The 13632-nt window shown below is 28.6% G+C and overlaps 1 protein-coding gene across 1 annotated transcript; it reads right to left on the bottom strand.

Annotated features, from left to right (window-relative positions):
• Window positions 1-4318: 4318 nt before the first annotated feature.
• Window positions 4319-12121, bottom strand: LOC113387556 (trypsin-like). The gene is made up of 5 exons (XM_026624890.1): window positions 12050-12121; window positions 11749-11899; window positions 7981-8233; window positions 6408-6514; window positions 4319-4666 (listed from the first exon to the last, which is right to left on the bottom strand). Exons 1-5 carry the CDS (start codon window positions 12111-12113, stop codon window positions 4465-4467), a joined length of 777 nt encoding a protein of 258 aa, XP_026480675.1. The 5' UTR covers window positions 12114-12121; the 3' UTR covers window positions 4319-4464.
• Window positions 12122-13632: the final 1511 nt, after the last annotated feature.

The raw sequence follows: 13632 nt of genomic DNA, 5'->3' as shown, positions 1-13632 counted from the left end.
GGTAGTATGAACTGAAATGTAGACGGAAAGTATAACACTTTTTTCTAAAATACAAAGAAACTGCTCTGCAGATCGTCGCACAAACCTGATAAACAATAGTCCTTATTGAGCTACATCAATTGGCTTTTAAATTTCTGAAATCGGTTCAGGCGTTTTAGAGAAAACGTCGATGAAAAGTCTAATTTTGACAAATGCCAAAAAACGATACTATTTTTTGCAAAATTTGACGAATTTTTTAAATTAAACGACTTGTCGTAGGGCCGTAATATTTTAGTATGATCTATATTATAGATACCATAGTCTTATAGATTCTATAAGACTATGATATCTACCGCCAAAATAAAAATTATAAAAATCGTTGAAAAAAATTTTTTAACACTTTATTACAAGAAAACGGCTCGGTCAATCTTTATGAAAACTAATCAGGTTGATTTCCAACCAATATCTTTTGAACGGTTTCTCCTTCGGGAAGTTAATACAAAAATATTATATCTAATTTTAAATAATTGGCTCTCACTAGATTAAGATAAGTGAATAAATCGTTAAACTTTTCTAAGAAATGTTGAAGTACTCAATTTTTTTAAGTACTTAAGTGGCTGGTGGCACAAATATTATGAAAGTATAATTTCACAAAAAATTGCATTTTCCTTATGATAAATTTAATTTTTGAATTACACATAAAAAGTAACTTTTCCGGAACCATATTTTGAGTTGCAATAGTATTTATTTCTGAAGCGGCAAGATGCAAAAACTTTTCTTTATGTGTAAACAACCGAATTATTCAATAATAATTGCTATTTTGCAACTTTGAAAAGTGTGTAGTAATGGTTTCTAAATATTGTTACAGGCTGCTTTTGAGGCTGCTCTCAAACGATTCAGAATGGTTTGCAACTTCTAAAATAGCAAGTTGTATTTTCTAGAGAAAACATAAACTTATTCTTTGGGAAGTTAATTATAAATAAATTCTAGATGATTTTATAAAATAGTCTAATATCTACTCATAAATTTCATAATATGATATAATGTGATATAATATGATATAAAGTAAAATAATGCAATGAAATATTGACAAATTTAAAGTAATGGCTATTATGTTTGCTAGTAGGAAATAAATTAATTATATGCAAAATGGAAAATTTATATCAGTAACAATAGTGTGATTGACGTATATAAGTGTCAAGTTATCGTAATGATTGTCCAAGCTTTTTTCCCAATCTATTCGATAAACAAAAAAACACAAAAACTTATGACTAACGACAAATACCTAAGGATGATAACACCTCTAAAGTTTAAACGATAAAGTACTTCAGAAATCTAACTGGTTTTCTCCATTTGCAATATCATTACTTATTTATATTTTGAATTATATGAAATCATCGTGATTTTCACAAAAAGATAATTTTTTGAGATGATAAAATTCTTCATAGACATGATTAGAAATTTTTATCTACAATCGCTAAAAACTCATGATAACTATAAATAATTTTATGAAAAAATAAATAACTAGGTCTACGTCATGTCTACGTGGTCTTTAGGCAAGTTGCAAAATTTTCCCGACATGTGTAAATAATCGACATAATTACGAACTGAGGTTTAGCAATTTTTAACTTCCCGAAGGAAAAATTTATGTTTTCATCAAAATATCCGATTCGCTAATTTTATGTTTTCTCGGCGTTTCAAGCCATTTTGAATCGAATAAAACCAAATTTGGAAAAAGTATGTGTGTGTGTGAACAGATTTTTTGCCGAAAATCAACGTTTTCAAAAATTTAAAAGTCCTTCTATGTATCGCGATGACTAACGTTTATCAATTTTGCGCGACGATCAGCCAAGCCGTTTCTTTGTAAGTAGCAGAAAAGTGAAAACATTTTCGTCAACGTTTTAGCCCGCAGTTATGAATCGATTATGAAAATTCAAAAACCGTTCAAAAGATATTGGTTGGGAATTGTGCTGATGAGTTTTGGTAGAGATCGGCCGGGCCGTTGAAAAAATGAGTGAAAACTTTTAATCACTCATAAATTAATTAATTTTTTATTGATTAAGACACATATCGTGAAGTTTATGTAACTTGCCTCAAGGCAAAATACCAATACCAACTAGTTAAAAATTATTTAATTATTATAGAGCACTCAAAATAATAAAATTCAGAGAACTTATAAGAAACATTAAAATATTGATAATAACCTGACAACAACAAATATCTTTGATATCAAAACGCCTTTTTACGCTATTTCATTTACTTTTCAAAAAACTATACACTGAGATATTGTAAAAACGAATAGAAATATCAAATTACTCAGATAGGTCAATCGGTTCACACAGCCTCAATTCTGTACTATTTCCTAGTATGCCAAATCGATCAGGACGACTTTCAGCATAATGTCAAAATTATTATGGTTTATTTATATTTCAATTTGAATTGAGCCTACATTTTTTGTATTATTAAATTTAAAATGTTTATAAATAATATAATGTTTTCCTACTGAAAACAATCATATAAATCCAAAATAAATATCAAGTTTATATAGTCATTCTATATCGTTTGAGAAGAAAATTGGCAGGAACATACATATTTAAGATCAAATCTAATTTTCATGGTTTGAATGACCAATATTTATTCCATTATTACATGGATACCATTTATCCTAGATTAAAGAAATAATCATCCGTTTAAAGAGCTTACCTTGAAATATATTAATATATTTTACATTTAAAGTTATACGAAGCATTTTTAAAACAAATTTGTATAATCTAACCCGGCAAATGTTGTTTTGCTAAGTAAGGTATTTTTAGACAATTCCTAGAGAATAAAAAAAAGAATACTTTATTTTAGGAGTATAAGAATGTGCTGTTTGAATGACACAAACAATGAGGTATTATAAACACAATAAACCCCAAAGTCTACTTGTATAATCATTTATTATATAATTTATAATAACAATATTCGTTTGCTCATATTTTGTTAATACAATCAAACTGGAAGGTTTATACACTTTCTATAAAAATATGGTATAATTCAATCCAAGTCTTCTTTAGTCTTTAGCCATGGTCAATGTTCAGTTGGTCATTTCTGCCCTACACAAATGTGAGTTTTGAAACAATTAAATAGCGTATTGTTAAAATTTATATTAAGGTCCCGTGAAGTAAATCACAGTGCTCACAACCCAAAAAAGTAACAGCAAAAGGAAATACTTTCGTTATGGATTTTCAAAGATTACCGATTAACTCCCGATAGCAAAGCCATAAGAATCAAGATTATAGCTGGTTATACATCTTTTCCTCTCTACTTTCAAATATTGTTGTTGAATGATGCTTATCTTTACTGGTTTTTGAGATATTGGTGGTGGCCTTATTAATCCCTGATCTTTATATATTACTATTCATTCTTCAATAAATTTATAGAAAATTTTTCCAGTTTATTCTTCAAAATTAGTGGTAAATAACCATTAGTAAATTATATTTTACATTGCATTATCCAATGATTGCTAAAGTTTTTCATCTTTTTCAATTTATAGAGTGATTTAATGAAACATAAACGATACCTGACTGAACGGAAGGATCGCATTAAATTGAATGCGAGCATTATAATCAATTTTCAAAATATTTTGTTCCAAAGAACTTGTAATTTTGTGCATTGACATTTTTACACGTGTGTGATTTGATTCTTATGACTTGATTCTTATGACTTAAGTTATATTATCAACCGAATTTTCTTATTTAAGTTGTTGTCTGTTATACCTCGGAATAAGTTATTCGACAAAATGTCCCCTTTGATCAATTCCAAATTTAGGTTTTAAAATAATAATATATAATCTAGAAAATATTTTATAAATACTATTTAATATAAAATTAAGTAAATGTCAAACCATTTGGCATATGAGTAGGCGGATTCATTTGTCATATGAATAATGTTGTGCAGGAAGCCATTTCAAATCAACTTCTGTTTACCAAATATCTTCAAATTAAAAATGTAAAGTTTCTACGCGATTTTGAAATAATATCTCACCTTTTGGACAATCTCTGGATTGACACGAATTTTTCAAGACTAAGACTGGCCAAATCGGTTTAGCCGTTTTCGAGTTTTAGCGAATCATTTTATTGAGAGCTCCATTTTTATATATAAGATATATATATATATATATATATATATATATATACTAAAATTGTTTAAAATTTTTTTCGAAGCACTTGATACCTTGGGAGCGCAAATATAGTAGTAGGATCTATAGAACCTGCAAAAAGATAATAAAAGATGCTATTTTGCGTTGTATATTTTAAATAACTGTCAAATATTCAAAAATGTGAATAATACTATCATAAATTGATTATTAGTGATATTTATTTGAGTAGTAATATGGTTTAATTTGTTAGTTGAGTATCAAAATTTTGTAAAACATCTCGTCTTAGTATATCATTGAAATTAAGGAATATCAAAAAATATTTGTAATATTATAAGTTAAAACTCTTATATTCCAGTGTGCATTTTGATAAATTCTCTTATTGGTTTTGAAGCCACTCGGGTATATACTCCTGGGATTTCGGGTCGTGCACATCCTATTCCCCAAGACACTATTCCATGCAGAACTCCCTTAGAGTTGACGAGTGGGCCACCGCTATCTCCTTGGCAAGAGTCCTTACCGCCTTCAGGATAACCAGCACAAATCATACTGCGATATCAAATAATAATTTTGAATATACAAAAAATGTTAATTAAAAGAATATAAAAATTGAAATAAGGAGAATACAGTTAAGAAGCTACTAGGCACTAAAACACAAATTGTAAATTTTCGAAGAAGCAATTCCAAACATTTGTTAGGGTTTTATCATAGAGGACTGATAACAATTATATTTCCACGTGTACGTAAAATTAAAAAGTCATAAAAATATATCAAGAAAATAGTGTCAGAAACTGAACAATTTTATGCGAATATACTACTGTCGTTGAAAAATTTTATAACTCTTGAACAAAAGCTATAAACAAAATTAATGGCCAAAAATTAGACTCAAAACCCGTTATCAGAAAGTCAACAATTTAAACTAATAAAAGAAAAATTAAAGATAATAATAGCCGCGTTTTAAGTTAATGTTAGGGATATAAGAAACTGTTTATCTATTTCTTACTCTATATTTGTTTTAAAAAAAATCATTAATATGTTTGCATATATCATAATTTATTAGGTATTGATATAATTTGAAGATTTCTGTGCTTTACACAAACCTATTATACACAAAGTAGAGCGGGACTTAAAGGTCCGGGGGTAAAAAGGTCTACTACTAATATCTCAAAAACGTTAAGAATTTTTAAACAATATTTGAAAGTAGAGGGAAGAAAATGTGTAACCAGCCATCACTTTGATTCTTACGACGTCGCTATCGGGTGATAAACAGCAATGCTTGAAAATCCAGAACAAAAGTATTTTATTTCATTGTCAGTTATTTTTGTTGTTAGAAGTATGATTTAATTTATGAGGTTTTAATATAATTTATAAGTATACGCTGTTTATCAATTTTGTAAGATGAGTTGTTAATTTTAAGCTATATTCAACCGATATTTTTATAACTTTTATAAAATCTTACACTTGGGTGGGCTAAAAAGAACCAACTGAATCTTTGTCCTAATAAGGATGTAAAAATTAAAAAAAGCATATAAGAAAGTAAATTGAGTTAAATAAAGCAATTTTACAAAAAATAAATTAAATAAATAGTAATTTCAACTCTGTTGATGAATATTTCTGACAAAATACCAGATCAAGGTTATTTATCTTTATAAAGTGTTATCTTTATAAAAAAATGCACCCATGAAATTTATATTTTGCATTGGTTGAAAGTTGTGGCTATTATTTTGTTAAATCCCTTTAAAATTGAAATAAGATATTGGTCCTGTTTGCCTGCTGGTCGTTACAATTTACCCCGTCTATTGGGTAAAAAAGACTAGGTTACAAATTTTTGAAAAACAGCAAAATAAACATTTTGACAATGATGAAGTAGCTGGGAATTTTACTAAATATAGTCAGATAAATGTTTGTTTGATATGTGTTATTTGTTGTGATATAATTGGTTTGGTTTTCAAAATATAATTGCTCAAAGTCAAATTGGACCTTTATGCAATACAAATTTGTACAGAAAAAATACGCCACGTATTTTTCATATTTTGATCTACGAACAAACCGGAACGCGATTTCAAATACATATATTTATTACTTTATTTACATGCATTTTTTTCCAAAATAAATATCTTTTGAAATTGACTCACATATTTTCAATACTTGCTAATTTCTAGATTATAATTGTTTTTGTATTTTAAATATCATAAATAATAATTATCGAAAAAAGTTTTGTACCAACCTTTTTGTACAAAACTCCTTTGTACTGATTTAACCTAATATAAAAATCCTGTTTATTACTTACTTTTGGGTAATTATTAGTCCTTCATTTCCATATATAGTTTTGCACTGAGTCCAGTTAACAATAGGTACCTTTACATATTGCAGTTGTTCGGGGTCGTCTTCATCTTCCTGAAATAGGGCATATTTTTTATAACGTACGGTTTTATGTGCAAAATACCTGATGGCACAGCATTTAAACAGACATTTTCCACTTTTTTACTACCACGACACAAGCATAACATAGCGTTACCATACGCTAAATTATCGGCTGTGTTACCACAGAATTAGCCACTTAGTTATTTTTAGTTTTAGTGTCGTATATCGAAAGCATTTTTTTTTTTTTAAAATGTTTTCATTTTACCATCGCAATATATATATGATTAGAAAAGTAATAATTTTGTTTAATTATGTTATATCTAGAAAAACAATAGTAAAGATTAAACTTTACAACTTGAACAAGGTTCGGAAAAAATCCTGCATAAATTAATAAAAATACTTGATATCAGAGGAAAGTCCCGTAACGCCGGACGGCACCTAACGCCGGACACTCTATTTAACACGTATTATTTAAGCGAGTATAAATTTTTCCATTTCAAAATACGAATGAAAGGAGCGCGGGAGGCACACAGGTATAGGATCACGCGCCAAGTCTCTTCTGTGACCCATACGGCCACGGCGGGAGCAACCGTTTGCGGTTTTAGGCGCAAAATCATGGCGTCACCTAAATAGCAATTGAAGAAATTCTAATATATTTATGCATTTACATTTGAGTGGCATGCAAAGATAACACTTGTACTTGATTGTTATCCGTAAATTATTAGATATTTTAAACAATTTTAGTAGGTACCACCAAATAAACGAGCATGCCTGTCCCTTAGCACCAAACACTAAGTCGTCCCTTAGCGCCGGACAGTAAACATATTGATATTTTCTGTAAGAATTGACGCAATTTATTCGAATTATTTAATTCTGCTCTGTATGAGTGCTAACGGTCACTACATACTCCCATTTTTCGTATTTCCTTATCAAAGAATGAAAATCTCATGATAAATGCTCCACCTGAGAGCATCGGTTTGGCCCAGCCAAAGGGGTAGATAAATGGTGATTTTTTTGCAATATCTAAAAATATTCATCAAACAGATATGTGCAGACATTCCAAAGTGTGGAGATGGCTACACATGTGCTCAATGCAGGTTATTTTGAAATGTCCGGTACTAGATGCCACTTTTTAGAATCTTGTTTTTTGTTACCCAAGTTTGATTGATAGTATTAATTATTTTTTAGCAAAGGTTGCGTTTTTGTTAATTTAGTTTGATTCTTAGCTTTGTTATCTAACATAAGTCATAATTTAATAAACATTCTGTCAAATATTTTTTTATCTATTCATAAACAACCTTAGGTGTCCGGCATTTGGAAACTTTCCCCTACAGATGATACTGTTGTTTTTGAAAATTCATTAAAATTGTGGCTGTTGTTGATTGGTGGATGTTGAAGAATTCATTGATTGGTTTGCTGCGCAGTCATAACTTTTAAACTACTCGAAAAAAGTATTTAATGGGATATTTAATTGTAATGTTAAAATATAAAGTACAAACCCCTAAATTTCCCCAGCCAGTAACAGTGGCTAATTCTCCTGATGGCATGTCTTTTCCAACATCAGTAAGTTTGACTGTTCTAACAGTTCTGTTATTCAACCGGAATGGTCTTCGAACCTTGATGAGGGCGACATCCATATCGATGTCAGTTACATTACCGTATGCAGGATGCTTGATAATTTGTGCCACAGGATGAACGGAACCACGTCTTCCTTGGAAACTGGTGCCGACTCGAACTGAATACGTGAATTCACTGTAATAAAAATTGGCATTTTTAGTAATTCTGTAATGTTAAATGTGAGGTTACTATGGCTGCTCCAACACAAGATTTAATTCATTTAAGCAGTTGAAATTTAGTGCGAGAAATCGACTGTTGATTTTTAGAAACATATTTTTAACTTTTCATAGAATTGTCTTTATGCTAGATAATTCGATTTGCTAACAATCTTACATTGACACTTCAAGTCGTTTTAAATTGTTTCTTATAAAACTTGTATATAGTAGGGTATATCTGTGGGTAAAATGGTCCATAACTGATATCTCAAAAGCAAGTCGAGTTAGAAGTTCATCAACAACAATATTTGAAATTAAAATTCAAAAGATGTATAACCAGCCATCATTTTATTTTTTACGATAATGCTATCGTGAGATAAAAACCAATATTGAAAAAACCGTAACAAAAGTTTTTTTTTGTTAGTTTTTTGGTTGTGAGCACTGTTGTTTAATTACAATAGGTATTATGTACTTTGTATAATTTTCAAGTATACATTAATTAATTTTTTCATAAGATGTATTGTTAATTTAAGTTAGATTTAACAATTATTTTTATGAAACACCTATAAAAGTTTACATCTGAGTGGAGTAAAAAAGATCAATTTACCTACATCCTAGCAAAGGTGTAAAAAATAAAAAAATAAATTAGGTTGGAACAAGCAATTTTACAAAACATAAATTGAATAAATAGTTATTCCAACTGTGATGATGAATTTTCTTGACGAAATACCTGATCAAGGTTATATACAGTGCAGGCTTTTGGTTTCTTGAGTGTGAGACATTTCTTGTAATTTAACAAAAGTAGTTTGAAAAATATTTAACCTTTTTTGGCAATTTCAAAACTTTTGATATTTAAGAGGTAAAAAACTGCTGAGAATTAGATGTAGATCAAGCCTTTTTTATAATTTTTGCATAAATTTTCAACAATATTTCTAGTAAAATAATGAGATATAGAAATATTATCGTTATCTTATTTATTTCTTATTTATTTAGAAAATGTCAAAATATTAATATATAAATAATTTAAATATTTTGTTCAACTCTTTGGGGACGGCTGTCCACCTGAGTGGACAAATATACTCTATGAGACACATGCTATTTTATAAACAATGACTTAGTTTGCAACGAAACGTTGAATAAATTACATATAGCAGTGATAAACAGTGTTGTATTTTGAGCAGCCCGAGCCAAGGGGGCCCCCAACGAGCTCAAGCAGAAAGCAAAACTACAATTTTTAAAAAAATTTAATAATTTTAACGTAGTTTGCGTTTTTTTTATCGAGAGGTATTCAACCTCAACTTGTAAGCTAATGCTTTAAGCGAATTTATTCTTTACTTCTTTTTCTTTTCTTTTTATCAATTCAATTAGTAAAGCTTTTCCACGTTCGATACGTTAACAAATCTATAAAACTATTTCAAATTATACATTCTTCATCGGAAATTTGAATTTGGAAATTTTATATTCAGACCCGAAATCTTATTTTAAATTATACTATTGCTGTTTGGATATATTAATTTCACAAACCAAACAAAGATTTCAAAACCTTTGCGACGTAAGTAGTAACGTTTGTCTTTTTGAAATCGAGAATTAATAAACATTTCCGGAAAACTGTCGACTGAATTACTGTAAAGAATTATTGTGAAATATCTCATATGATCATGACCAATTGATAGTTCTAGAAATAGGTTTGAATACAGAAATCTAAGAAATTTATTTCATTAAGGTACTAGGCTTGCTTCCAGTTTTCCCAACGAAATAACAGTATGCATTTTTTTGGCCCTTAATTAAATTTACAGTTAAAATCGCAACTGCTAATTTTTTTCTAATTAAAACTTATTAAAAATTACGTAAATTCTTTAGGACGTAAAGGTCTACCAGACCTGTATGTTCCTAGAGACAGAAACTTTATAAAATTCAAATATCACTAAATAAGTCCGTTTTTCAAAAAAAAAATTTAAGAAAGGAGAAATATATATGGAATCATTTATGAAAAAATCAGAAAATTAAAGAAAATTAAGTAGATAAATAATTACAATGATAAATAAATATTCTTTTATTATTACGTATTTCAATATTTTGTAAAAAAAAAATTTCTTCTTGAAGGGGCCCCCAAATTTTGATACGGGGCTCCGCCAAAGCACGCTACGCCCCTGATTTTGAAAATAATTTTAAGTTATTTTAGTAGTATTTTTAGCCTTTTTCTTTAATATAGATCTTTTTTTAATATTTAAAACGACCGAGCAACCAGCACACAGAAGAAGTTCGACAAATTAAATAAAGAGCGGAAAGACATTAGCGAATGTGCCGATTCTTCTTCAATAGTAGAGTTTTACATTTATCAACAAACACCCCGACTACAAATACCAAGCAATGACATCCGATAGATTACTTTACTTTATATTTTTTTACAAATGAATTATTAGACAATATAATAGAAAAAAACAAACCATTATGGCAACAAAAAATGAACAAATATACTGACTAATCAGTGGCATATTCTAAATGCGATAGAAAGAAAAAGGAATTGTACTGTCTGTTCTCACAGAAAAGCACTAGGAGGCAGGCGGCGAACAACATTTTATTGTAAAACATGTCAAAATCAACTAGTTATGCATTTTGAAAATTCTTTTAAACGACACCATTCTTTATAAAATGATCAAAAATAATTTGATATTATAAAAATATGCCCTTCAATACCCATAAATTTTTATCAAACAATTAGCATAACATACACAATGAAATCAAGTTTACAGCCCATACAGTAGATCTAGATTGGTTTGAAATCGGTACCGTTCTGTAAGTGTTAAAAAGTATCGTTTGCAAATTGTTCTTAATAATTTTTGTTTGTAGAGTTCTAATTGGCCAAAAAATCTTTAAAATTGTAAATTATATTTTGCTGATCATATCGATAATTTTCAGAAATCTTGCATATAATATTGCATTACATCAACTCGTCTCAAAGCAAAGGACCAACAACATTCAAACTTTTAATTAAAAAAAATATTTTGAAATATGTTTTAAACTTTTAATTAACCTAAATTCAATTTATTCAATAAAATATTAAAATTCAAAGATTTGATATTGATTGAAAATAAATATTTTCAAGAAGGAGTATTTCAAACTATCATCAAAGTTTCGTTTATAAAAAATATAAGGCACATCATTTTTCATGAAATTGATAAATTTCATCGCATAAAGCTTATTGCATTATTATAAATAAATGACGTCATATTATGAACATAGGAATAATAGAGATTTATGTGTGCTTATAAAAAAAAGTTTTTGTCACCATTAATTAATAATAGAAATAAGACGATAATACTCTCTACAATTTAGAATTAATTAATCATTGTAAATAATAATTTTATTTGGTAATTTAGTTTGTTTGTTTGTGATAGCGTGAATTGCATTTTATTTGTAAATGAAAAAGTTTTAGCAATTTATCTCCAAAAACAATGCAAAATGTCGCTAGTTATTTTTATTTTTAACACTTACTCATATATGCAATGAGCTGCTGTGACAATCCAATAATTATTCAATATTGAAGCTCCACAGAAATGTTCGTTAAATACTTGGAGTGAAGCTTGATAGCCATATTTGGCAATATCAGCATCTTGTCCTCCAACAATGCGCCCATCTAATCCATCTAAAGAAATTATTAAAATGTGTTTGAAAACCTTTTTTGACAAGAATTTATTTATCGTCTTTAGAGGATATAATAAAGTTCGATTTTTGTAATCTTTGTGCGTTATCTTTATTAAAAGAAAATTAGAAAAATAATTTATTATTAACATACCCTTTATCTTGTAAGATGAGACGGCGCTCAATCCAACGCAAACGAGCACAAATATGAACTTCATGGCTGTAGAAAATGATTCACAAATGGCTAAATATTTGAGCAAATTCATTATTTATAATCAAAATGCGAGTAATTGACATTGTACGTATACTTAGTCTTATCTATGAGATCAAAGATTAAGTACTTTACTGGGGTAGCCCAAAGACCGGCATGTGAAGCTTGTAAAAATATGAATTGAAACTATAATAAAAAATAAATCACGTATTATGATAAGAACCTTATTCAATAATTGATCGATTTAGATTGAATGATGATAATGTTTTTTGCATTCAATTTTTATTTTCCGTGAAATAACTCTTTCCTGTAATTTATATAAATATGCATATAATACGCATGACATGTCTATAGATTTGAATAAATATAAACAATAATTCATGGACGAACTTTTGCAGGAGTAAAATATAACACATTTCTGAAAATAACATCAATATTCTATATTATTTTGGCATTACTAATAAATTTACGTATTCATGAACTTGAACATTATCAAGAAAGAAAATATGTATCATGTATTTTTCATACACTACATTTATCCAGTTAACGAGGTATAGTATATATTAGGGTGGTCCTCAATATGGTTTTTTTGAGTTTTCTAACTTCCAAGGGCTTAAATGCATCCAAAATGATAAAAAAAATTTTGAAAATGTTAGATTTTAATAATAAGTCTTAAGATAGTCCGCACTCCTACCAAAGTCCCCCATTTCCACATTTGGTTCCGGACTAGAAGCAATATTTGTCATACATTTTTATTGTTTGTCCAGAATGTCCCGATTTTTTTTAAAAAGATTCTCTATTTCAAATATTTATTTTAAATATTCTTCAACTAAAATTATTTTTGTAATGTTCGAACCAAAATGTACGCGACTTGTAGATGATACACTAAATGCGATAATGAGAATTTTGCAAATTTTGTTAAGAGCAAAAAACACGCTTGTTCAGAAAAGTACAAAAAATTTTGTACTCAGTAATATATTGTAATTCTGAAAAAAACGGATTCCATTAAATTAATCGATTATTATTATATATTTAAATAGTTTTGTTCGAAAAATCGAATCGAAAATGAAAAATGTTGCATATATCACGTTTTGAACATTTTGTGTGTGTATATATATGTGTGAATACAATTTTTTGTCCTACTAGTGGGGATTAGTGCTGATTAGTTTTTGGAAGGAATCGGTCCAGCCGTTTCCGAGATACGAAGCAAAGTATGCAAAAAGTGAAAACTCGGTTTTTGCGAGAACCGGGCATCCGATTGGAATGATTCAAAAAACATTCAATTCGTAATGATTTGGCGAAGGCAAGTCGAACCATTTTGAAAATACGGAGATAAATGTGCAAACAATGGCTGTTTTTGAGAGAACTAAGCAACCGATTTGAATGATTCAAAAACCTATCTCCTTTTGTCGACGAAACAATTGCTTTTGAGGATTTTTTTATTTTAAAATTAATTTTTGTTTGTATATCGAAAACAATTAGGATTTTAATTTTAATTCTGGCGAAAGTTCTAAAGCTCATTTATA

This window comes from Ctenocephalides felis, unplaced genomic scaffold, assembly GCF_003426905.1.
Source record: "Ctenocephalides felis isolate EL2017-DRISC unplaced genomic scaffold, ASM342690v1 CF-g0.4_SCAFFOLD_03572, whole genome shotgun sequence".
In the NCBI taxonomy this organism is placed as follows: domain Eukaryota; kingdom Metazoa; phylum Arthropoda; class Insecta; order Siphonaptera; family Pulicidae; genus Ctenocephalides; species Ctenocephalides felis.
The sequence above is the reverse complement of the archived record's forward strand: the minus strand, read 5'-3'. Positions and strand labels throughout refer to the sequence as shown.